At 55.3% G+C, this 24664-nt stretch overlaps 6 protein-coding genes across 6 annotated transcripts; 3 read left to right on the forward strand and 3 right to left on the reverse strand.

Annotated features, from left to right (window-relative positions):
- Nucleotides 1–80: 80 nt before the first annotated feature.
- IUM83_04914 (elmo ced-12 family protein) lies at nt 81–1280 on the forward strand (the record flags this gene model as incomplete). Its single annotated transcript, XM_067929018.1, has 1 exon — nt 81–1280. The coding sequence occupies one exon, from the start codon at nt 81–83 to the stop codon at nt 1278–1280; it is 1200 nt and encodes a 399-aa protein (XP_067794749.1).
- A 65-nt stretch (nt 1281–1345) lies between these two features.
- IUM83_04915 (uncharacterized protein) lies at nt 1346–3280 on the reverse strand (the record flags this gene model as incomplete). Its single annotated transcript, XM_067929019.1, has 10 exons — nt 1346–1522; nt 1599–1726; nt 1802–1901; nt 1975–2043; nt 2119–2457; nt 2532–2648; nt 2725–2814; nt 2906–2995; nt 3058–3195; nt 3269–3280. The coding sequence occupies 10 exons, from the start codon at nt 3278–3280 to the stop codon at nt 1346–1348; spliced, it is 1260 nt and encodes a 419-aa protein (XP_067794863.1).
- Nucleotides 3281–3496: 216 nt separating this feature from the next.
- IUM83_04916 (pyrroline-5-carboxylate reductase) lies at nt 3497–4792 on the forward strand (the record flags this gene model as incomplete). The annotated part of the gene is made up of 5 exons (XM_067929020.1): nt 3497–3886; nt 3959–4195; nt 4273–4333; nt 4407–4480; nt 4556–4792. 5 exons carry the CDS (start codon nt 3497–3499, stop codon nt 4790–4792), a joined length of 999 nt encoding a protein of 332 aa, XP_067794864.1.
- A 225-nt stretch (nt 4793–5017) lies between these two features.
- On the forward strand, nt 5018–6114 carry IUM83_04917 (pyrroline-5-carboxylate reductase; the record flags this gene model as incomplete). Its single annotated transcript, XM_067929021.1, has 5 exons — nt 5018–5556; nt 5630–5680; nt 5754–5834; nt 5902–5937; nt 6018–6114. 5 exons carry the CDS (start codon nt 5018–5020, stop codon nt 6112–6114), a joined length of 804 nt encoding a protein of 267 aa, XP_067794865.1.
- Nucleotides 6115–8637: 2523 nt separating this feature from the next.
- IUM83_04918 (Molybdenum cofactor biosynthesis protein A) lies at nt 8638–9973 on the reverse strand (the record flags this gene model as incomplete). Its single annotated transcript, XM_067929022.1, has 2 exons — nt 8638–9651; nt 9743–9973. The coding sequence occupies 2 exons, from the start codon at nt 9971–9973 to the stop codon at nt 8638–8640; spliced, it is 1245 nt and encodes a 414-aa protein (XP_067794747.1).
- Nucleotides 9974–22166: 12193 nt separating this feature from the next.
- On the reverse strand, nt 22167–23288 carry IUM83_04919 (uncharacterized protein; the record flags this gene model as incomplete). Its single annotated transcript, XM_067929023.1, has 2 exons — nt 22167–22541; nt 23136–23288. 2 exons carry the CDS (start codon nt 23286–23288, stop codon nt 22167–22169), a joined length of 528 nt encoding a protein of 175 aa, XP_067794748.1.
- Between the last annotated feature and the right edge of the window lie 1376 nt (nt 23289–24664).

The raw sequence follows: 24664 nt of genomic DNA on the forward strand, positions 1-24664 counted from the left end.
ATTTGTGATGTAGCCATGTCTAAATTTAGCCAATCGCAGGGTGCTTCCCGCCGGTCTTGGCGCATTATCGGACGTCGGCCATGGCTCCGCGCGAGTGCGGCGTGCTGTGCCGCTACTTCTTCCAGCAGATGCTGCTGGAGGCGGACGACGCGCGGCTGGAGGAGTTCGCGTCGTCGCTGCTGCTGTCCGCGCGCCCCACGCTGGGCGAGCTGCGCCGCAAGTTCCCGTTCGAGGGCGCCTTCCACTTCCGCCTGCAGGTCGACAGCAGCGGCGGCGGCGGCTACTGCTGGAGGGACCTGACGGACGAGGGCCGCGCGCTGCCCGTGGCCAGCAACGGGGAGATCCGCGTCAAGGTGCTGCAGCTGGAGGCCGCCCACGACGCGCCGACGCCCCCGCCGCCCGTGCAGGAGGAGCTCGTGGACGTGCCGGAGGACCGCCAGTTCGGCGCCTTCTTCCACTGGCAGAGCAAGCCGCAGCTGGAGCAGGGCTACCCCATGCCGCAGCCGCAGCACCCACCGCAGCAGGACGTGGGCAGCGTGCTCTTCGGGGTCAAGAAGGCGCTGGCCTCCAAGATGAAGGGCTCGGCCATGGCCCAGACGCTGCAGAAGCACTCGGCGCAGATGTGGGAGAAGGTCACGGCCGCCGCGGCCGGCGTGGGGGGAGCCTCCGGCAATGCCCCGCCGACGGCCGCGGCCTTGGCGCAGCTGGCCAAGCTCATCGGAGCTATGAAGGCCCCGCTGCACCCTGGAAACCCCGAGCATGTCGACATGCTGCAGCGGCTCTGGTCCTCGTGCTTCGACACGCAGCCCTTCGCCCTGACCAGTGCGGAGTGGAATCGACTCGGCTTCCGCCACGGAGACCCCATGAGGGAGATGCAGTTCTTGCTGCCGTTGCAGTGCCTCGTGTTTTTCCACGAGGTGCACCGCACGGTGGCGTTGCCGATCCTGAACGACCAGAGCGGACCGGAGGCGTACTCGTACGCGATGGTGGGGTCGCAGATCGCGTACGTGCTGTCAGACTTGCTGCAGCTGAGAGATGGAGGCTGTCTGGGGTCGGAACGGCCGTTCTGGAGACTGTTTGAGGACCCGATGGCCTTCTTCGAGCTCTACTGCATCTCGTTCCGGGCCTTCGACGCATCGTGGAAGCTCAACTCGACCAACTCGTCCGACATCAGCTTCCACCTCAACTATGTTGGCGACTTCGCGCAAGAGCTGCTTCGTCGGGGCCCTGAGAATGTCACTAGCCTCGTCGAGCACGCCTACCAGTTGCAGAACTGGTAGGCACACGGATCAAACTGAACTAGCGAGCGCGATAAAATATGCAATATATACCCATTGATTCCACATTACGGTTGCACGGGAACGGCAAGGATTGCACTGATGAGCTCTTCCATTGTCGGCGTTGTAGCTGCGGTGGACGCCACTGCTTCAGGGAACGCGTCACGGAGTTTCTTCATGATCGACTCGCGCTTTTCCGGGGTGTCCATCTTAGGAAACACTGCGCTTTCCCTCACTTTATCAGCCTGATGATAAACAAACGGAAGACCTCAAAAGTTAGATGCGGATGTGCACGAAATGCGTACCAAGGCGGCATTTTACCAGTGTGGAGTCCCGCAGACCGCGGATAAGCGTTTCTTGCACGTCACGGAAGACAAAAAATGCGCCAGAAGTGCTGATGCTGACAATGGTGGGGTCGATCTGGGTAGACGACGACTCACGGATGCCCACTACAGAGAAAGCAGATCAGACATGAATTGAGCAAAAGTCTACGGCGATCAAAAGTGCATAATAAAATACCTTACCGCAAAACATGGAGCAACCGGGCAGCAGCATCCGAAAGCGCACAAGTCTCCGCTCACTTTGGATAGCGTAAATCTGCCCACTCCAAGTACAGACCACAATCTGTGACCACGGTAAATTCTGTTAGAACTTACTCGTGTAAGCTAGGAGCACATGATCTTCACTTTTAACGTACAGCATCTTGGCGATCTCCTCCCGCTGCTGTCATCTCCAGCCTGTCAGCATTCACCACTGCCTCCGGTAACTGAGCAAAAGAGAATCAACTGTAACCAGAAGCCGAGTTGAGCACACGCTAGAGCCACATCAGCACTTAACACACCTGGAAATCCCACTGCCGCTCTCCAGACGATGAGAACAGCGACACCAGGCCATTCATGGATACAAGAGCAACCATGCCTCGCTCACCGCCCAGCTCGATATCGCCCACCACGAATGTAATGCCGTCGGTGTCATGAGGAGGGCCGTTCCAGGGCGTGATCTCTCGCTTGTCATCGGTTTCTTCTGCGCTAGGTCCACGAACACAAAATACCTCACCGGAGAAGCATCGAGCTAAGAGCTGGGGCGAAGCATCCGGGTTCGACAAGGTGGAGTGCAGCACCAGCAGCGTTTCGATCTCGCCATTGACCTCCATCTGAGCGACCTGCGAATACTCTGCTAGCTGAGCAGCAACATAAAATAATTTTGGTGAGCTCACGTCGCTCCCATCTCAGCGCGTGGGGCAGATATGCACACCTCATCAGGATCATCATGCTCAAGTTTCGCCCTGTAGGCAAACACCCGGCCGTCGCGCGTAGCAACGATGAGCTCGCCCCCAAAGTGAATGACATCGCAGATATTGAGCGCGACGTTCTGCCAAGCAACGCAGCAGACAAAATCTCTCATCAGTCCACTACTGCGTCACTCACACAACACAGCATCGTCGTACAAACTCGGAGCACAGCTGCATCACGTCAGCGCCCTCCACCGAGCGGAACACGGAGCACTTCCCTTCCGCCGTCGCCACGATAACCCGCGTCTGCCTCAGCCCACAGCACCCCAATAACCATCAGCACCACAGATCCTCCTCCTCCTCCTCCACGACAACAATCAGCCCCGCCGCAACTCACGTCGCCGACGAAGGAGTCATTGAGGCAAATGGACGTCACGGATCCGTTCACCTCGCAGCACCGCCACTGCACCAGGCGGTCCCCCACAATCTGCAGCAATTCCCCGTCAGAATCTACACTATCAGCAGCACAGTGCGCACTGCTCGCCGCACCTTGAAGACCGAGACCTTGCCCAGGATCGAGCCGAAGAGCAGCTCCGTGGCGCCGTCGCCGTCCACGTCGCCCACGGCGTGCGCCATGGCCAGGATCTTCCCGTCCAGCTGCGCCGCGTAGGTCGGCGTCAACTCCAGCTGCACGCAGCGCGCCGCAACGTCAGCCCCTGGCCCCGCCACGGCGCCACCCGGCGAGTACCATACCGCGTACCTGTCCGCGCATGTTATCGGAGCTACTCGCGAGCCAAAAATGCCGTTACGAACGCCGTGATCTTAGCCGTCGCTGTCAACATGCGTTATAGAAGGTCATCTTGTTATGTCCTCAATGCGGTTTTACCATCTTGAACATATTCATTCTCAGAGGAGGCGGTTGCGCGACCGTTGGAAACGTCATTATCGCTTCCGCCGCTCGTCGCGCACGCGTCCGCCCCCTCCTTCGATGCTGTCGCTCGCGTCCAAGCTCCGCCCGGCCGTGGTCCGCCACCGCGCACCGCTGCTGATGGCTCGCGCCGCCTCGTCCAGCGGCAAGGGCCCGTTCGCCAGGTCGCGCAAGCAGCAGCAGCACAGCGCCACAGCGGCCGCCGAGCAGGCGGAGCTGGAGCTCAGCCGCCTGGCCGTCATCGGCGGCGGCAACATGGCCGAGGCCATCATCACGGGCGTGCTATCCGAGGGGCTGATCCCCAGCTCCAAGGTCGTGGTCTCGGACCCGAACCCGGCCATGCGCGGCAAGTACGCCAAGCTCAACGTGGAGACGCACACGCGCAATAGCTCGGCGGTCAAGGACGCGGACGTGATCCTCGTGGCCGTCAAGCCGCAGGTGGTCGACGACGTACGTGGCCACAGCTGCTGGAGTTGAGGTGGATTGACTGTTAAGTTCTGACTGTGCTGGGCTGCTGAGCAGGTGCTGCGAGCGGTGAAGGCGGCCATGGACCCGGACGCGCTCGTGATCTCGGTCGTGGCAGGGCAGAGCATCAAGCAGCTGCAGAAGATGCTGGGCCAGAACAGCCACATCATCCGCACCATGCCCAACACGCCGGCCATGATCGGGGAGGGCACGACGGTCTGGGCGCAGTCGGCGGAGGTCACGAGCGTGCAGCACGAGCTGACCAAGCAGATCCTCGGGTCTTTCGGCGTGGAGGTGCGGTCGACAAGGAACTCTGACGGGCGTTGTCTCACGTGTGTAGTGTCGAATCTGACTGGTGCTGCTTGACGCAGGTGTTTGTTGATGATGAAAATGCGCTGGACATGGCGACGGCGCTGTCCGGGTCGGGCCCTGGTAAGTCACCCCTCCGTCTTGCTTGTTTGTCAGCATTGCATCTGACAATACTAACTATGGCTTCGTGGCGCAGCCTACTTCTTCCTCGTGGCGGAGGCGATGATCGACACGGGCGTGCACATGGGCTTCTCTCGACCCGTTGCCACGGTACGAATGAATCCCCGACAGATCTCCCCCCTATTGAAAACCGGTTGACTAACCGCACGACTCTCCGCTTCGCAGAAACTAGTGCAGCAGACGATGTTGGGCTCCGCACTGTACATGCAGTCGGAGGACGTGCACCCAGTGGAGCTGCGGAACAACATCACGAGCCCGGGCGGCACCACGGCCGCCGGGCTCTACCGCGCCGAGAAGAACGGCTTCCGCGCCGTGATCGCCGACTCCATCTGGGCCGCGTACGAGCGCTGCCTCGAGCTCGGCTCCTCCGAGCCCATCCAGCGCCAGCGCCCGCGCTCATAATCCCAGCTCTCTCTCCAAGTACGCTAGTATGCAGCAGCCGACCCATACACATCACCTATCCATACCATAACGACTAATACCCTGTCCATCAACTTGAAGTGGCCGCCATCATTGGCGCAGAGAAACCTGCACTACGTCATGCGTCATGCGCTAGCGCAAGTTTTCGCGCCTCGCCAGCCACGCAGTTCAAAACCGCTTCCTCCTCCTCCGTCCTCCGCGGCCTCAATGGGTCGTCGCTCCGCCTCCCCGCGCCGCAGCCGCAGCCGCAGCCCACGCCGCGCGCGTCAGCGCAGCCGTAGCGGCAGTCGCGGTGGCCGTGGAGCCTCGCCACCCAAGCGCTCGCGCTCCAGGGACCGGCGCGCGCGCTCACGATCGCGAGACCGTCGGAGAGACCGCAGCCGCGGACGCGGAGACCGGCGCGGCCGCTCGCGCTCGCGCTCCGCCGACCGCGGCGGGCGGCGCGAGCCCATCAGCCTGCTGGTGCGCAACCTGTCGCCCGAGACCACGCAGGACGAGCTGCGCCGCGCCTTCTCGCGCCGCGCGGGCGACATCCTGGACGTGTACATCCCCAAGGAGTACAACTCGAACCGCCCGCGCGGCTTCGCCTTCATCGAGTTCGCCGACGCGCGCGTGGGCCGCGACATCAAGTTCGAGATGGACCGCACGCAGCTCGGCGGCCGCGAGATCGCCGTGCTCTTTGCCAAGCAACACCGCAAGAGTCCGCAGGAGATGCGCCGCATCCTCAACCTGCCGGCGGACGGCTCGTACGTGCGCTGGCAGCGTAGGAGCAGCTCGCTCTGTGTCGGTGTACTGACTGCTGTCTCTCTCTCTGTCTAGGCCTAGACGCTCGCCGCGCCGACGCTCGAAGTCGCGCTCTCGCTCGCCGAGGTGGGTGGCCAGCGCTGTCTCGATGACTGCTGGGCGTGTGACTGATGTGTGGTGATGGTGGCTGTTGGTGCAGACGCAGCGCCAGTCCCGGGGACAAGCGCGGCTCGGCTTCGCCTCGAGGCTCGCCGCGTCGCGCTTCTCCTTCGCCCAAGCGGTGGGTGGCTTTGTCTTGTCAGTGGCTTTGCGCGGAGAGTACTGATTGTGACTGTTGTGTGAGACAGAGAGGGGAGCAGCGCTGGCCGCAGTCCTTCTGCCGAGTACGTACTGTGTCGAGAGGAAGGAGTTGGTGGATGTAGAAGTGCTGACACGTACTTGCTGTGATCTGTTGCGTCGGCAGGGGTGCTAAGGGCGAGGAGACTGTATCCGAGGTAATTGCCGACAGTTGGTCGGTGGTGTTGGGAGGTCGGAGCTCTGTACTGAACGTGGTGCTGTGATGTGTTGATATGTTGCAGTGAGCTGGGGGCTGTTGATAAGCAGATTGTATCCCCATGATGCAGTCTCCCAAGCGGGGCTGTTGCCAAGGACTCGACATACTCAGAGGATGCCGCAAGCCTGAAAAAGGCGAAAGACGAAGATGAGGCGGCCACGAAGAAACAGGAACGGGGAAAGAGCCTTGCATTTTAACTCGATCAAGAATGTTTCATGACGATGCTTGCGTTCGAAGATGGCGCCGCCAAGGTTCAAGAAGGCGGTGTTTGTGCTGACCAAGATTGTCAAGAGGCAAGACAGCAGCAACAGGTTGGCCACAGCGGACAAATTCGCGCCAGGATCAGGAGCTACTATGCGCTGGACTCCTACTATTTTCTCCCTGACAGTATGGACACGACAAGCCCCACGTCGAACGCATGCGCCCGAAACTTCGGGCTGGTTGCAATGTTGCGGCTGTGGAATTACGCGCTCTTAATTCCAATAACTTAGCATGCTGCGCTTGGTAGCGACACGATAGCGAGGACTCTTCCAATGCGATCGCATGTCCTTGGAAATGCGACTAATCCTGTCGGTTTTTCATCTACTGTGTCGATGCTAACGTCGTTTGGAAGAAAACCGTCATTATGTTCGCGTTGATGATGAAGTGTCCACGATGCCCGTCAACCGTACTGAACGGTACACTCGTGGGCAGCTAACCACCTGCGCACTGTCACGAATCGTGCTGTAGGAAAATCTATGGGGTCGGTGAAGCGGCACCGTGATAAGTTGCGCAGTCGAGTGCCCTGGAACACTTCAATGCTACGAGCGAAGGGAGGGAGGGCTTCATATTTTCCACCTGATAGGCCATCGTCGAAGGTACTGGCGTAAGCTACGCTGCGTAGCGGTCCTCTCGTCAACAGAATTGGCTCACGCAATCCTGCAATCAAAACCTTCTGAATCCAGGACACGAGTCGCACTGCAACAAGCACTCCGCAGTTGGCGTTTTAACAAGAGCAAAGCATGCTAGGGAGCGAGGGCACTCAAGTGATTGGCACCAGCATTTCAAGTCTCCGTCATGGAGATGGAGATTCTGCAAGACAGCGTTTGCCGCCATTCTCGGTAATTGCACTCACAGAACAACCAATGAAGGAAAGCAAACAGTTTTCACCCCGACGCCTTGCGTCACTGTTCACCCGGAAACGCGACGTGTCGAATTTGGCTGACACCCAGGTGCCAGTGGTAGCCCATCTTACCGAAAAACTCATCGTTTTCAGCCCCACAATTGCTCCTTTCAAGGATTCGCTAGTTACAAATCCTCAGGAGATGAAGCTCAAACGGAAACGAGTTCGACGGAATCCAGAACGACGACGCGAGCAGTGCCGGAGCAGCCAAGCCCGGTATCGTGCCAGACAACGCGATTTTGAGTACAATCTCGAAGAGAATGTCCAGCGACTTCGTGAGGAAGTGCAGAGTTTGAGTGCCCACTGCTACACAGTCTGCTACGGTATCCACACTAAACGCAACGTGTGGAGTTTTGCCGCGGAGTACTTTCGTCTGTTCCGCTATGGTTGTCTCGTGCCAATTAGCGAGGTGGAGCCCAGGGCTTCAACCATTACCTCGCAATTGCCCACCCTTCAGCAGCAAGAAAACTTTCTGAGGAGGTCAATGTCCCCTCTTGTGGTGATCGGAGAGATTCTCGGGGTTGATGCTCTAAGCGAGCAATGGCAACGCTATTCGACATACTTCGGCAATCTTCACCTGAACTTGATGTGGATGAAGGAACAGCCATTTGGAGCCTTGAATACGTCAGCCTCTCTGAGTATCACAATCACGGAGACAACGCTGAGGTGCGTGTTTCCTCATCTACTGGGGATGACACGCGCTGACGGCGCTAACGCTGATTCTGGCAATTTGCCGTTGTGCGCCCGCCTTCTCGGCCAGCGACTTGAATGCCGATGCTCGACCCGCTTTCTGTGGGACTCGACCGGACTGGTGTCACGATTGGACTCAGCCGTGGACTTGGTGACACCTCTGCTACGGGTGCTCGGCAACCTTCAAGATGTGAGCTTGGTGCTTGATAACGCTCTCATTACCCCCGATTATTTGATCGGTGATCTCGTGAGAAAACGGTAACTTTCTGGAGAGGCAGGTGCTCACTCCGCACAACGCTGGTATTTTTCCTTATCGTAATATATGACGTAGCTGGTTTAAAACAGCACCATTGACGGCAATGAACCTTCGTAACAACACGTCGGGAATGAAATGAAACTGTTTGGCTGAAAACAACTTTCATTCCGACTGATACACCGAGAATTGGTGCATGATTCGAGTGATATGCATATTATTGCGATGTTCCTTGCTTCCTCAAACCAGAAGTTTCACGTTTGAAAATTGTAAAAGTAGTGACTTGCAACGTTATCGCCACGACAAAGGTGTTTGTATCCGCACCAGATCTTATAGTGATTCGCCAATTGGTTTCGGTTATCATCCGTAGCGTAACCAGCTCGCAAATTCAACACACGGACGTTGTCCAGTCAACACATGCCTCTCTATCCTCCGATGAGAATCATTGGACGGTTCTTTGCTTTGGAGAGGCCGTACATGTCCCCATGCCCGCCAAGTGCAAATTTCTTGCGCTTCACGGCTACATCGACAATTTCGAGGATGTCCTTGTCGGCAATATTGTAACGCATGGCATCCCGCAAACTGACTTCGGTGTTCCCAAAAAGGCAAACCTTCAGATTTCCATCAGCAGTCAGACGAAGTCGATTGCACGAACCGCAAAAATGCTCGCTCATGGATGTGATGAAGCCAAATTGCCCTTTAAACCCTGGCACGTGAAAGGCCTTAGACGTGTCATTTGCGCCATCATGCAACTTCTCCACAGTGGGGAACACGGCCTTGATAAGGTCCATCATCTCCTTGAACGGGACAAAAGTCTCGTCATTCCACCTGTTGCTGTCGAATGGCATCCACTCGATAAAGCGCACATCAACTGCATGTTTCTCAGTGAACTTCACAAATCCCACGATCTCGTCCAGGTTGAAATGCCGCTGCACCACACAGTTAATCTTGAGCGGTGCAAACCCTAGCGCTTGCGCCTCCACAATGGAATTCATCACCCGCGTAAAGCCTTGCCGCCTCGTGATATGAGCAAACTTCTCTGGCTGCAACGTATCCAAACTAATATTCAGTCTATCCGCGCCAGCTCGCTGCAAAGCCAGCAGCTTTCTCTGCAGCGTGATGCCGTTCGTCGTGACCCCCACGGACTCAATGCCCGGAATCGCTCGCAACTGAGCCACCAACTCTACCAAATCCCGTCGAAGCAGCGGCTCGCCACCTGTGAGCCGAATCCTCTTCACACCCGAAGAAGCGAAGAGCTTTGCCAGTCGGATGATCTCGGGTGTGGTCAGCAGGTCTTGATTGGGCTGCAAGGGCACCCCCTCCTCTGGCATGCAGTACCGACACCTCAAGTTGCAGCGTTCGGTCAGCGAAATCCGCAGATACGTGTGAGCTCGTCCGAATCGGTCCACCAGCTGCGCCGGCGCTGTCTCCCTTCGCTCCTGCAATGCACGAGCGCCAACTAGTTAGTCCCGTGTCAATGCCACCCTTGTCTACCTCCCGAGCCCCCCACTGAGTTTATCACAGTCGTACCGATTCTCGGATCTCTGCCAGGATCTGGCGGATCTGCTGCAACGATTCTTCTCGGCTTGAAGTGGTCTGCTGCGCGTGTGCACCACTGGAATTGACCTTGGGGCGACTGTTTGAGAGGAAGTCGTGTAGACTCGGTCCCTCCTCCACCTGGCGCTTCCACTCGGCGCGGGTGCTGAGAGCAGCGCTGCGACGAGCGGTGCGTCTCGGCAATGAGGAGGCTAGGCGGTGCATGTGCTGCGTCCGGAAGTGGGGCGGGGGTGGAGTAACGGAATAGTACCCGGGTCACTATTTACTTTTACCAACAAAAAGCAAACACATTTGGGGGGGGGGGGGGGGGGCTTCTAAAGGGATGGGGCACAATTACAGGTTTTACAGTACCGCACTCGTAGAGAAATAACTCCAGCTCGACAAAGTATGTTTTTTCAGATTCACTCCACCGCTACAAATATAACGGATTAGAATGTGCCATTTCGCAATATCGATTGTGCTACAATACTCCAAATATCGTGTATATTTTCCCGTCGAGCACAGTGTTTATCGAACTCATGGGTTGCGGCAGCGGCAGGAGTACCGTATTTGTAACGAGGTTACACGACAAGTGGATACAAGCCACTTGTGAATTTAACAGATAGGATATCTGTTAAAAGTTTTAGATACTTCCTCACCTTGGTGTAAGTCACACCAATGGATACATTGAAGTGGGCCACCACAATGAGTGGTCCACACCTACCCAAATATCCTATTGGTAGAAAGCAGGATCTTTCTACCAATTAGAGACGTGCATATTGGCGGGGCTCTGACAGCCAGCCGCTGTCAACCCCTTTCATAGATGATAAACAGCTTTAGCAGATTTAGGAGGAAGATCAATTTACAAACAATACAGTTCTTATTTTACCTAATCTAAGTCACTTGGAGTCTTTATTTGTTTTATATTATACTTGTGTATTCAAGTATAAGTAACTCAAGTTATTACTAAGTACCTACGCTTCCTCATACACGTAGCGCAACGTGTAAGCTAAAGTAGTGAGTCAAGTTAGACCCACTACACCTGGTAGCACTTTGTCCGTCCAACGACCGACTGCTTGACGTTCGTACGAGGCGTACGAACGCGGAGCCGAGAACCCCATGAGCACGGAGGTGCCCATGGAGGGCTCCAATACGCCTGCAACGCATGTTGCACGCGCGGACTGCCCCCACCTGTCAGATCCAGAGGGGGATGCCCTCCAACGACTGTCAACAGTCATCGGGGAGGCGGCGATAGCTACGATGCTGCGCACGCTATCGCTGACAGAGCAACATGGTGTTGCTCTGGGGTTCATCATGAAGGAGCAGCGCGATGCTGCTTCCTCAGCGACGGCGTCGTCGGGGACGACACCGCGTGCTCAACCATTAAAGTTGAGCGTGAGCAATTACGTGGGAAGAGAGGGCGAGCCTCTCCTCGGGTGGCTTGTCGAGCTCGACACAGCCATAGCGGCTCGACGCATCGTCGACCCGCTGTCGAAGGCCGCGTTCGCCATGTCCTGCCTTGGCGGACGCACAAGGAGTTGGGCGTACGGGCGCCGACTCTCCGATCCTACGTGCTTCAGCACGTACGAAGTATTCAAAGAGGAGCTCAGACAAGCGTTTGAGCCCCCGCAAAACGAGTTCCGGTCGAGGGCGGAGTTCCTCGACCTTCAGCAGGGTAAGCATGACGTTCATGCTTACGCGCAGCGCGCACGATACTTGGCCTCAAATATCGTGACCAATCCAATTGACGAGGCGACTAAGGTCACCACGTTCATGTAGGGACTTAGAGATGGGCCTGTGAAGACCTATCTCTTCCGAGAGTACCCGAGTACTCTCGAAGCTGCCATCACCCTTGCCATGCAAGAAGAGTTTAGCCTGCGGCAGGCTAAACTCAATGCAAACGTACCGAGGCCGCAACCGCGCCCGGTAGCGAGGACGGGAGGTCCAGAACCAATGGACCTCTCGAACGCAACAACAGCTGGTTACCAGCAGCAGGGAGGTAACGTGCGATGCTTCCGTTGCGGAAGGATCGGTCACTTTGCACGGGAGTGCACAGCTCCCATGCCCCCTGGAGGTGGCCGTCGTGGCGATGTTAGGCATCGCCGCGGACCAACAAAAAACGCGAACATCCAGTAGGCGCGGGGCGCCCTACTGGTAATGCAGTCGCGCGTGCCGACATCGGGCACGCGACACTGAGGACTGCAGCCCCCAGTGAGACCAGCTCTCACTGCAAGAAACAAGATGACAGGCCGAACCTAGTCATCTTGAAGGTTTACTCGAAGAGAGCGAGTGACTCTCTACGAGCTTTGGTAGATTCAGGCGCGTCGAACAACTTTGTTCGACTACGAAGCCTGCTGCGACTTGACTTCGAGGAGGTAAATGTACCTCGAAGTCTTCTGGAGGTGCGACTGGCAACAGGTGCCATCGTGAAGACCGAAAAGCGCGTCGTGAACGTGCGCTTCGTGCAGCCGGGCTGCACGACGAAGCGCCATGCGATCAAGCCGGGCTTGATATCGCGCGCCCGCAGACAGGTCCGCCGGCGAACAACTGTCCACGGCCGGGCCTGGACCAGACGAACAACTGTGCGGAGCCGGGCGCCGCACAAGAAGAAGACGGCGCGTGCGAAGAACGCTGCGCAAGTCTCGGTCCGGGACCGAGACGCCACGAGAACAGTCTGCTGAGCAGACGGAGGCGGTGACGCCGGACGTCGAGACGCTAAGCGTCTTGACGCGCACCGATACTGGATTCCTGTATCGCGAAATGGAGCTCGCTAATCCTCCAACGACGGCGTCGGAGTTGACTTCGCTTCCAGCCATGAGCTGGAAGCGCTTCACGCGCGACTTGCACGATGGACGCATCGAGCGGTCTGCGTTCTTTCGGACAGCGAAAGAACGAAGAGCGAGAGCGAAGAGCTGAGGCAGCTCTTCATGGAAAGTTCCACTGAGAGTGAAGACACTCTCAGTGCGAAGCCGAAGCGAGATCGCTTCGAGGAACAAGGTTGGGACTCGCTGAAGCCGAGTCCCTATTACGAATTGTTGAGGGAGTACAAAGACGTACTCCCGGAAGAGATTCCTGCGGAGCTTCCGCAGGATAAGGGCATACAGCACGAGATTGATCTCGTGCCGTGCACGAAGTACTGTGTCACGCGGCAGTGGCCACTGCCGCGATAGCAAGTAAAAGCAATCGACGACTTCTTTGAAAGTCGTCGCAAAGCAGGACAAGTGCGGGAATCAAAGTCCCCGCACAGTGCTCCGACGTTCTGTGTCAAGAAGCCACGGGCGGATAGCGTATCGTTCATGCATACAACAAGATGAACGATGCGACGGTACCGGCGCAGACGCCGATACCGCGAAAAGATGTTATCATCGATTCGATGGCCGGGAGCACCGTTTACAGTGCTCTCGACTTGCGAGACGGATTCTATTAGATCCTAATGCGTGAGAACGATATCCCTCTCACTGCAGTGAGCACGCCAAGCGGCATGCTCTGGGAGTGGCCGGTAATGCCTCAGGGGCTCAAGATCGCCCTTGCGGCCTTCAACAGGTGCGTGACGCACTTGTTGCGCTCGGTGCGCGACTTCGCACCGAGTTACTTCGATGATGTGTTCATCCACAGCCGAGCTGTGGACGGGAAGACCGACGTAGAGATGCACAGGGTGCATCTCCGGAAGCTACTTGAGCTTATGCGAAAGCATAAGCTCTACGCGAACCTGAAGAAGTGTATCTTCGGGACGAGCGAGATACCCGTCCTCGGGTGTCTCGTAGGGAAAATTGGTGTTCGCCCTGACCCGGAAAAGGTCAGAGTGATCAATGAATGGCCAACGCCTTCAAGTGTCAATGAAGTGAGGCAGTTCCTTGGCTTGGCCACGTACTTGTGCAAGTACGTGGAGGACTATGCGGGCAAGATCCGCCCGCTGTCACAGCTTCTTAAGAAGGAAGCTGTGTGGAGTTGGACAACCGATTGCCAGAAGGCATTCGATGCTGTCAAGCGGGGCTTGACTGAGGCGCCGATCTTGGCAGTGGCTGACCAAGATCGCCCACTACACGTAGTGTGCGACGCATCCGACTTCGCGATCGGATGCGCGTTGATGCAGCACGATCACGAGGGCCGTGATCGTGTCGTCTACTACCAATCGCGTCAGCTGAAGCCAGCTGAGCGCAACTATCCGGTACATGCCAAGGAACCCCTTGCCATGAAATACGCACTCGCAAAGTCTCGAGTGTATTTGCTTGGAAGTAGACGGTTTGTGGTCTACACCGACCATGCATCACTGCGCACTGCAGTGAAGTCACCACACATATCACAAAGAATGGCGAGATGGCTCTCATTGTTTGCGGAGTAAAACTTCCGGGTCGAATACAAACCCGGAAGGTTGAATGTAGTGGCCGACGCGTTATCACGTCGACCGGACTACGCAGAAGCTGCCGACGTCAATGCCATTGACGTCATGCGAACGAGCACACCAACATCGTCTCTGTTGGACGATGTGAAGGTCGCATACGCGCACGACGCGGACGCGAAACTCTTGCTGGCCAATGGCACAGCACCTTCTGGCAAGGCTCGTCAGAAGTTGCCCAAGCACCTTCGTGCGCGTGCACACCGATATCGGGTGCACGACGGACTGCTCCTCTATAATGCGGTCGACGACAACGCGGACCGCGTTGTCGTGTCGAATGACCATGATCTGCGACTCAGGATCATGTACGAATATCATGATGCCCCGACTGCGGGACATCTCGGACGTGAGAAAACATACGTCCTTCTCACGCGCGACTTCTACTGGCACCACCAGTATAAGTGGGTGCGCAGGTACATCCGTGCTTGCGAGGTATGCCAACGCGTAAAGCCTGCGCCATTCGCGCAGGCTCTTTTACAATCACTACCGACTCCGTCGGAGTGTTGGAAGTCCATGTCTTTGGACTTCATCTTTGGTCTTCCCCCGGACAGCGGAGGGAATACCGGTGTTGTGGTCTTCGTCGACCGCTTCAGCAAGATGGTACATCTTGCTGCGGTGCCGGCAGAAGTGACCGCGAAGCAGACGGCCCGTTTGTTCGTCGACATGGTGTTCAAACACCATGGCATGCCGACCGACATCGTGTCGGACAGAGACCCGCGCTTCACAGCGCACCTGTGGCAAGAAGTGTTTACACTTCTTGGGAGCCAGCTTTCCATGTCGACTGCGGATCATCCGCAGACGGACGGCTTAAAGCGAGCGCGTGAATCGCGTACTCGTCGATATGTTGAAGAGCTACGCTCACTCGTTCCAATACTGGAGCGAGTGCTTATCGATGGCGGAGTTTGCCATCAATAACTCAGTGCACGCCTCGACCGGGCATACACCGTTCTACGTGAATGCCATGCGGCATCCACGTTTACCGAGTTTACTCGGAGTGATGGCTCCCACTTTAAGTGGGGGAGGATCTACGACTGCAATACAGCAGCCGCAGAAAACCGCTGACACTTGCACAGTGTCAGCTGCAACAATGGACAAACCACATGAATCTGCATAGGGCGCAGACTCCCCGAACAACAAGGACAAAGACCACGGGTCTGCGCAGGGCGCAGACACCGCGAAGAACCACGCAGAGGCCGGGCCTCTAGCGGAGAGCGAGTTGAATGACTTCAGCTCGGATGCAATCAATTTCATCACCAAAAGACAAGCCGTGATTCGGTTTGTCCAAGATGCGATAGCAGCTTCTGTTGACCAACAGAAGCTGAACGCAGACAATGTGGGCAGAGGCAACACAAATGAATTCAAAGTTAGTTCATTGATTTTGTTAGCTACTCAAAACCTGCCTAAACATGCCGTTTCGGATTTCGGAGCAAGCTTGCTTGCTCCGCGCTTCATCGGGCCGTTCACTGTGTTAGCACGGCACGGCAACTCTTACACGCTAGACATACTGTCTAGCATGCGCCTCCATCCGACCTTTTACGTCGGACGGCTGAAGCCATACCTGCAGCACGAGCCATCTAGCTCGGCTGACCCGAAGCCTCGGCAGGAGCCGAGGCAGAAGCGGAAGCCTTGGCCTCGGCGACGAGCAGCCTCTCCGCCACCGCGCGTCCGCGCGCTGGAGCAACCCCTTCATCCGGGTCCCCAACTCGACCTGGATATTCGAGGTGGTCTGCGAGACCGCCGCGACTTGGGCCTTCTGGTTCGCCAGCTCCTGCTTCAGGGCGGCGAACTCAGCGCCCTGCAGACGCTCCACGGCGGTCACCCGGTCATGGAGAGACGCGTGCTGATCAGCCCGGTGCTGATCATTCCCAGGGCGTGTTCCCACCCCCGCCACCGCCGATCCGTGACGCCCGCGGCTCAACCCGCTGGATTGTTGAGCGGATTGTTGACCATAGTATCCCGAAAACGAACCCTCAAGGGGCTCGTTTTCGTATTCGTTGGAGAGAATTTCCTCCCCATCAAGATACATGGGAGCCGCGGAACGTCTTGCTGGAGGACGTTCCGGAAATGGTGAGGGTGTACGAGGAGCAGTACGCGCTGGTGCAGCGGAAGTAGTGCGAGCGCTGCGGTCATCGCTAGCGCCCGAACCCTCACGTGCTAAGAACTTAGCACGGAGCTCTTTGAGACTTTCGGGCACACGGAACGACGTGTACCCGTTCAGGTCGCGGTCGCTCAAGCGGACCGCGCCTGGGAAGCACTTCGCGCACTGAAAGCCCTCGGCCACAGCGCACGGCACATTAGCCTCCTCCGCAGCAACGTGGAGTTGCTCCAACTTTCCACGCTTGCTTAATCCGATCACAGTAAGCACTCGGCTTCTTGTTGAAGTTCTCAACAAAAGCATTCCAACTTTGACAAAGTGCCTGCCACTCGGGCACTTTGCTGCGAGAAGATGTCTTCTTGCTTTGAAACCATCGGAGCTCATGGGAGAGTCCGATGTAATAATCGCGCCTTTGATGCGTTTCCGCATCAAAGTGCAGCTCGGCAGCCACGGCGTCATCTTTGATGGCGCTGCATACGTATAGTGGCACCTCATTCGGAGGTACCGAGTTCCCATACCGGTCCGAGATCTCAGACGCGGACGGCATCCACGGATCGCGCGCTGCAGGCGCAGCGCGCGGAGTACTGAGAGCCCCAGCGGAAGCGAGTGGGGTATCACTCTCAGTTCGCGAACGCTTCGAACTCGAAGCGTCCGATTCGTCCCCTTCACGCGGGCGAATAGCGTGGGGGCGAGTGATTCGCTCGACACTGAGTCTCTGCGCTTTGAGGACGAGTCCTTCTCGTCCTTCTCGTCCTCCATGTCTTCATCGTCGTCGTCGAAGTCGACGACGTCGCCATACTTCGCCTTCTGGCGCTCGAAGTAGTCATCGATGGAGAGATGACTCTCCACCGCCTTCGGGTTCTTCTTCTCTTGGGGCGCGCTCATCGTTGAATGAGCGCGGGTTTCTTCTCCAAACGCGGAGAATTGACGAATGGTCAATTCAGAGATTGACGTGCGGGGACCCCGCGCGTCTAACCTTAAAGGGGGGATGGTGTAACGGGGTTACACGCACAAGTGGCTTGTAGCCACTTGTGATTTTTAACAGATAAAATATCTGTTAAAAGTTTTAGATACTTCCTCACCTTGGTGTAAGTCACACCAATGGATACATTGAAGTGGGCCACCACAATGAGTGGTCCACACCTACCCAAAGATCCTATTGGTAGGAAGCAGGATCTTTCTACCAATTAGAGACGTGCATATTGGCGGGGCTCTGACAGCCAGCCGCTGTCAACCCCTTTCATAGATGATAAACAGCTTTAGCAGATTTAGGAGGAAGATCAATTTACAAACGATACAGTTCTTATTTTACCTAATCTAAGTCACTTGGAGTCTTTATTTGTTTTATATTATACTTGTGTATTCAAGTATAAGTAACTCAAGTTATTACTAAGTACCTACGCTTCCTCATACACGTCGCGCTACGTGTAAGGAAAATTAGTGAGTCAGGTTAGACCCACTACAGTATTTGTGAGACATACGCCTCGAGGGAGACATCAATAACATAGGGGTGACACATCATCCGATGCGCACAAAAACTTTATAAAATAATGGACGCAGAACAAAATATGTATTATGAAGTTACTCAGGAACCTTTTTTGATTGGCTCCCACAGAATCTTGCGGAGGAGGCAGCAAGTGCGTCTTGAATCTACCGTTCTCGCAGCGAGGGCCTACCGGAATATGGTTTGCCTTTCTGAAGCCACTAATGATGGTGTCACTACTACCCACCATTTCCCACGCCTTACCAATAATGCGAGATTTCAGCATACGTCGCTCGCTGGAGTTGCTAGCAAAATCGTGATCCATGTGCCACTCACGATACAGGTAACTCCAAAATTGCTCCTCAGCAATTTTGCACAGCGAAATTGGCATGTACAGTAGTTGCAATGTGTTGGTCGTGTTTTTGTGCGGGAGGGGTGCCATTTGCGGGGAAATCGCAGTCGGGCTAAAAACCTTTATATGATCTTATTTTTGACTTGGCTTCGAGCAATATTTTTTGTCTCACTCGATCCGACAAATACGGCAATTTCGGTTAGAGCGGTTGCTGACACACGTGTAGTTTACCATTGTTGCAGTAACACTATAGATAGGTTCGGGAGGAGCTCCGCAGCGAGCAGCCTCCAGCACTGTTCATTAGTGAACTTCTCGCCGCTGTTAACCTGCCACACCACGCTCTCATGGGTGGCACAATGACAACTGAATCATTTGCCCCAAACGCGACAGTGTTGGAAACGATCATTCGAAAAAGGTGCAACAAAGTCTGCTCTGTGTTACATCACGCTTTAAACGGAATTGTAGCTAGTTAAGCGCTTGAAAGTAAATTGCGAAGTGAGATTGGAGTTAATCTTTCTAACCGACCTGCTTCCCTGGCAACCTCTAATAGCCTCCTAAGTCCCACCACTTGGGCGTACTTCTCACCATCTTGTGCTCCTAGTCGTCCAGCCGCTACATCACCGGCGCCACCCACAGCCCCCACTAGGCAGCGGCCACGTCGTCCAGCCTTGCCCTGCACTGCCACCGTGCAGTTGTCATCGACGCCTTCGCTGTTGCAGAACCGGCGATGAAAGCCGTCACCACTTTCTTATCTTCTTACTGCTCGCAGACCAGCGCCACGTCCTCGACGTCGATGCCCGCACTGCATCGTTCCCAGCGCTCTTGCTCTCCCAACCACTAGGAAGCTGCCACCGGCAGCGTCGTCACGTTCGATGTATTCTCATTACAGTTGAAAGCGCTACCGAAATCCATATTCGCCCTACTCGTCAACGACTTCGACGTCGCCAAGTGCGTTACTGACCTCGACACGCGTGCCACTGGTCCGGTGCATTGGTGGCTAAAACATACGCTCTCACGTCTGACATTTGTTCGATACCAACTGTTCCACCGGGTTTATATTTTGTGCAGGTCTCTCATTTTCTAATTCGAATTTAAAATGCGGGTTTCTGTTTTATGAAAGGATTGTAATCGATGAAACCCGTTAGTTGCAAGGGCCGCCAGAGTTGCAATTGGCGCGGCAGCATCACCACCTCAGTTTTCACAGCACTGATTGATCCGATGCAGTAGGAACTTCTATATCCCAGGGTGCTCGCACAGAGAACTTTAGCATCTGGACTAAGTCGGTACTTCTGGAACAAATATTCATACTTAAAGAAGAATCAACGGTAATCACGCTCACCTTATTCCAAAAGCAAGTTCCAGTGCAACAACGAAGGCCTCCGCTAGCCCAAAGGAACATTCTTGGAAGACCTCTATAATTCCGTACCCTCCTGAATCCGTAAAAAATACCATGCAGATCCACAACGCCTTCTCTCTCCAAGACATGGATGAATGTCATGGCGATGCCGACATATACTATTTTGGCTTGACCACTGTATGTCCTCTGTGTCCCAATCATATTTCTAAGATGGCTTCACAGCGAATATGGAGCCGGTTGAATCGGATTTGGACCAATTATCATATTTAGGGGTAGGTTTACGTGCTACCGACGGCATACCGACGTATAATGTCGGCAATTCTACCAAAATATGTGTCCAGTCCATAGTGATTCTGTGGAAGAGTGCCCCAAGAAAGATGAAGAAGTTGCCGTCGACGAGGAAAGTGTCGGCACGATGGATGGAGAGTGACGCGGGCGACTCCGACGAGAAGGTTGACGGAGCGGGAATGCGATATGACGCCTGAATTTGATCCCTTCTCGGGATCAGGGCTGATCCGACGCCAACCTCGGTGTCCGGCTGTACACAATCCGTCATTCAGGAAACTCCGTCACCCAAACCCCGTCACTCAAAATCCGTCACTCAAGACCCCGTCACACGGGGACTGTGATTTCGGACCACGAATCAGGTTGAAGGTCGGCTGCGGGAAGTACGCCAGAAGTAGGGATATGTACGAAACAGGTTGCTTAGCAGACAGAGATAGCTAATAGCCGGTAGCCAGGGCATAGGATAGGAAAAGGACAAGGCTCAGTCCCGAAAATTTTCTGAATCACAAAGACCTCCCACAAATCTTCCACGTTCAGGGGAACTACCAAGCGCCGGCAAGTCGGGCCACCAGGAACATGTGACCCTCCGACGCTCGCTGGCTGGGGTCTCACACTCTTGAACCCAGTGCCTAATAGGAGGGCACGTTAGACTATACCGTCCACGGGCGCGCCCATTAACGCGCTGCCCAAGACGAAGGACCGCACTGGCCTGATAACCGCCGTGCACAAGACCACGTAGGCCCTATAACGCCGCACGCCCATGGGATTCGACACGCCGGCGCCTAAGCAAGGTATCACCCGGACCCCCCCCCCCCCACTCAGGTGGTAGCCGACACGATCTACAAGTGCCTTTTCCGAAAATACGCTTCTCAAAGGACCGGTAAATAGCCCGACACGACCCAGATTGGACGTGCAGGGTTTGTGCGAGGACGAATTCACAGTTTTCTGTGAGGGCGCTACTCCACAATTCTAAGTGATTAAGGTATACTACGAATATCTGCCTTGTTGCCGACAATTTACTTAACCTTTGTATAGATTGTGTCGGACTGCCGCGAGCAATTCGCAATGACGTTTCGACTATTATCGCGACCTCGACCGAGGTTCCTGGATATGCCCTCGTGGTGTAGCGGGATCAATAAAATCGGCGAGGTCGCTGGATCCAACTTCCCAACAGTGTCCGGACACCGACTAGCGGAGGGGGTCCCCCGATGATCCGAGATCTGTGCTGAACTTCTCACCTTGTGTACCCGTCGGTAGGGCCGGATCTGAGCTCCTCTGGTGTCTTCCGAAGAATCCAAGCGGTGAAGAAGGCATGTCTTGGTGAGACGCGGGGATCCGAGTGGAGCAGTGTGGAAATCCTCACTCTACTCACGGTAGATACTCCTGATGTAATACCCGTGCACTTGGATCTGGAGGCCTGGATCTGGATCCGGCCGAAGGAATGCCTAGGGTGTGTTGTGGCGCATTTCCTTGCCTTTGCAAGTCTTCCTTTGTCGTACTTGCCGTCTCCTATGACGGGATCTTGGGTTGCGAGAGCTGAAGGGATCTGCCGGCCAAGTAGATATATCCGGTGGACCTTGGATCTAGGCTTATGATGGATCTCTAGGACGTTGGATCTGGCGAATATATTATCCATAATTAGTAACCAACACTAGATCTCGTACCGCTAACCTCTCTGCGCCGTGTAGGGCCACTGTAATTCCCGAGAGAGGGAGGTCTTGCGATGTCCAAAGCAAATTCAGGTCTGATTACCGTTAGGTTCGGTCCAATCCCAAAGTCCTATCATCCCTTTGGAACCTATCTTCCCATCACTGTCTACTGACGCTACATAGCCTGGTTACCTTCCTTGCATGTCCCTTGATTACTTCCGCCAAGCCACAGTCGTAGATCCACTGGAGTATCCTTGATCCAAGAATCAGGTTGGATCCAGGAATCAGACCTGATCCACCTGAGTCTGCATCCAGACCGAATCTGGATCCAAATCCATCCAACCTGTGGATCTAGCCCTCTCATTTCCCGCTTTGCCTCCAGGAGCCCTTGAATGTTTATCCACACACTTCATGTGCTTCTTTGCGCTCTCCGTAACCCAGATCCATGCCTTGCAAAACTCCGCTTCCATATCTTGGATCTGGATCCAGCTCCGTCAGTCTTGCGGTTTTATGACGTGGTCCGGGCCCCACCTTCTCTCATATCCTAAATTCTTCGAGAACCACTTCACCACACCCTCCAATTCCCCAGCACGACATGAACGAGCAGCATTCAGGTGGAGTTAGCTAGATGCAAGCGAAACATTAAGCCACTTAAAGCGCAAAGAGGAATAATCAAATAAATCATCAATTTATCCCATTTATTACAACTTACTCCTATTCAACAGTTACTAGGTACTGGTCGTGGGGTACTCATGTAGTGCATTCCACGCAGCGCCATCCACGAACGGCAGCACTCCATCATCAGCGCCACCCCATCAGGATAGCGCTGCTAGTAACAACACCAGCAGGCAACCACAGTGCACCTTCGTCCCGTTCGGCGCTGTCCTTTCGCACGCCATCGCCCTTCCACTCCACGGCCTCCTCCTGATCCACGCCATCCTTCTGCTCGCAGCTCTCCTGACCAACGCTCTCCAACAGGTCTCCGCTCTTCTTGCGCTGGCCTCTCTCTTCGCACTCCAGCTCGCCAATCCCCTCCTGGTAGCTGCTCCCCCAAACGCCGCTCTCCTTACATTCACCACCCGCTTCAGGCTCGCGGTCGCTCCTGCTGCTGGACGCCTCCTCTTGGCCGTTGCTCTCCTCAGTCTTGCCGCCCTCCTTCTGGTCGCCGCGCTCCACCTTCGGCCGTCCTCCTCCTGCTAGTCATCCTTCCCCTGGCTTCCGTCATCCTTGCGCTGGCCACCGCCCTCGAGCTCCCCACCCGGCGAAACACTCTGCCTGTTTGCCACCGGCTGCTCGCCACCTGCCCGCCACCACCTCCCCTCGGACACTGCTCTCCTCCCGCTCCCCGCTCTTGTCCCACCGCCACCCTCGTCTGCCGTGATTTGGTGCTGTGTCTTGTTCAAATGGCCCCAGTGTGTAGTCCACACCGGAGCCAATTGCGATAAGACCAATAACTGAATTGATCAACCTAAATTGTAAATCCACCAATCATAACTCTGTCAGCTACCGTTAGCCACTGTCGGCACCGTCACGCTATGGAAGCACTGCCAGCGATGAAAAGCTCTCTTTATCTACACACACCTAACGTAAACCCGAAAATCAGCCAACTCATTTTCACGCGACCACTCGACGAAAAACAGTCGACCATTTTTTCATCATAAGTAGCTTGATCAGCAGCAAAATCAAAATCGTAAATGTCTGTTGTTACACGCTCACACAACCACTAGGAAACAGCCTTGACCTAGTCATAGATTCATGGTAGAAGCACACCAGGTACACGTAGTCCAAATCCACGCCAAACACTTGATCAACAGCATTTCGCTGAGCCGCTTCCGCATCCGCCATGACGTATTTGACCAGAAGTTGCTTCCTGGTAACCACCGGAAACACTTTCCGAAGCGCCGACAAGGCCTTCACATACATCTCTGGGAGGTGATGAACAGAGCCACCAGGTGGATCGAACGGTTCCTGTTCGACACACCGCAAACAACAACTGGATATGACACCTGGTTCAACATGAAGGTGGCGTCCATGTGAAACACGAACGATGCTGGATCGCAGGCGGCATTCTACTGCAGTCGCTTTGACCAAAACGGGACGCTCGTCAGAACCGTTTCCGGCATCTAACTTTCCTTGGTCATTTCGTTGCCACGTAATCGAACATGGCTGTATGTCGTTGGTTTCCGGTCCATACGCTAACGCATCGATCTGGTCCAAAATGGAAATAGTAGTGGTCGTTTCGATGCAACTTGGCCTTGGTGAATGCGGCAGTGATCATTGAATTTGGTTCAGTGTCAGCAGTTCAGTCTCCGACAAGCCGAAACGCCGAGCCATACACTTAAGAATTCGTTAACCCTTGAGTCGCCAGCTCAGGGCCGTATTCTATGAGCCGATGTGGTGTAGTGCCACACCAAAATTCAGTGACCAGTATGTGACCCGACACCGACTTCCGGTGTAAGCAGCGTGGACTAGAGAATGTGTCTCAAAGTCAAAGCGACCCAATGTTACAGAGTCAGACCGATCACGGTGCATCTTGCCATATGTCTCAGAGTGAGAGCAGTCCGGGTCGCAAGGTGAGAGCGGATACGGTAATTCAAACTGAGTCCAGAAGCCAGCAAGGATAACAAGATAGTTACATCAGTGAGGGGTCGGTTGAAATCCGAAACTCCTTCATTTTATTAGGTATTTGTATATGACATAGGGGAAGGTAGATAGAACCCTAGCGGCTCTGCGGAGAGATAACAAACAAACAGAGCTGAATCTTCTAAGTCGAAGACATGCGTACACTGTCCGGTAAGTCCCTGTGCGGGCTGAATTATGTCTGCCGTCAGCACCCGAGAGGTATAGCTTGTGGGGTGTTGACAGGTAGCGCCAAGAGACAAGTCGGCCCGGGTAGGGCAAGGAACTCGCCGAGAGCGCCAATAACAAGTCTCGCCGAGTCTGCGAGCCGGTACGCCAGATAGCCCAGCCGCCGTGACACTTCTAGCCGGGAAGCCTTTGCTCTCGGTGTCCCGTAAAAGCGCTCGCGCGCCGTCGACCATCCTTTGGTGGAGGGCAGGGGTTTGGAGAACGGGAGTGAGTGAGCTCAGCTGATTTCCGGAGTATCGACTGGGTTGGGTGCCTAGTCTTGACAAGGACCGCCACCGCTGTCCCGGATGGGTCGAATCGCTGGGGACATCCTAGCGCAGGCCGATAAGCGCCGACTAGCTCGGCGATTGTTGTGTTTGTTGCAAGGGCTAATTTGTGCGTTCTGCTACACTACACCGAGGGGCCATCTTGGGATTTTAAGGATTTCATCC

The sequence above is a fragment of the Phytophthora cinnamomi genome (genome assembly GCF_018691715.1).
Source record: "Phytophthora cinnamomi strain GKB4 chromosome Unknown Contig23, whole genome shotgun sequence".
Taxonomy (NCBI): domain Eukaryota; phylum Oomycota; class Peronosporomycetes; order Peronosporales; family Peronosporaceae; genus Phytophthora; species Phytophthora cinnamomi.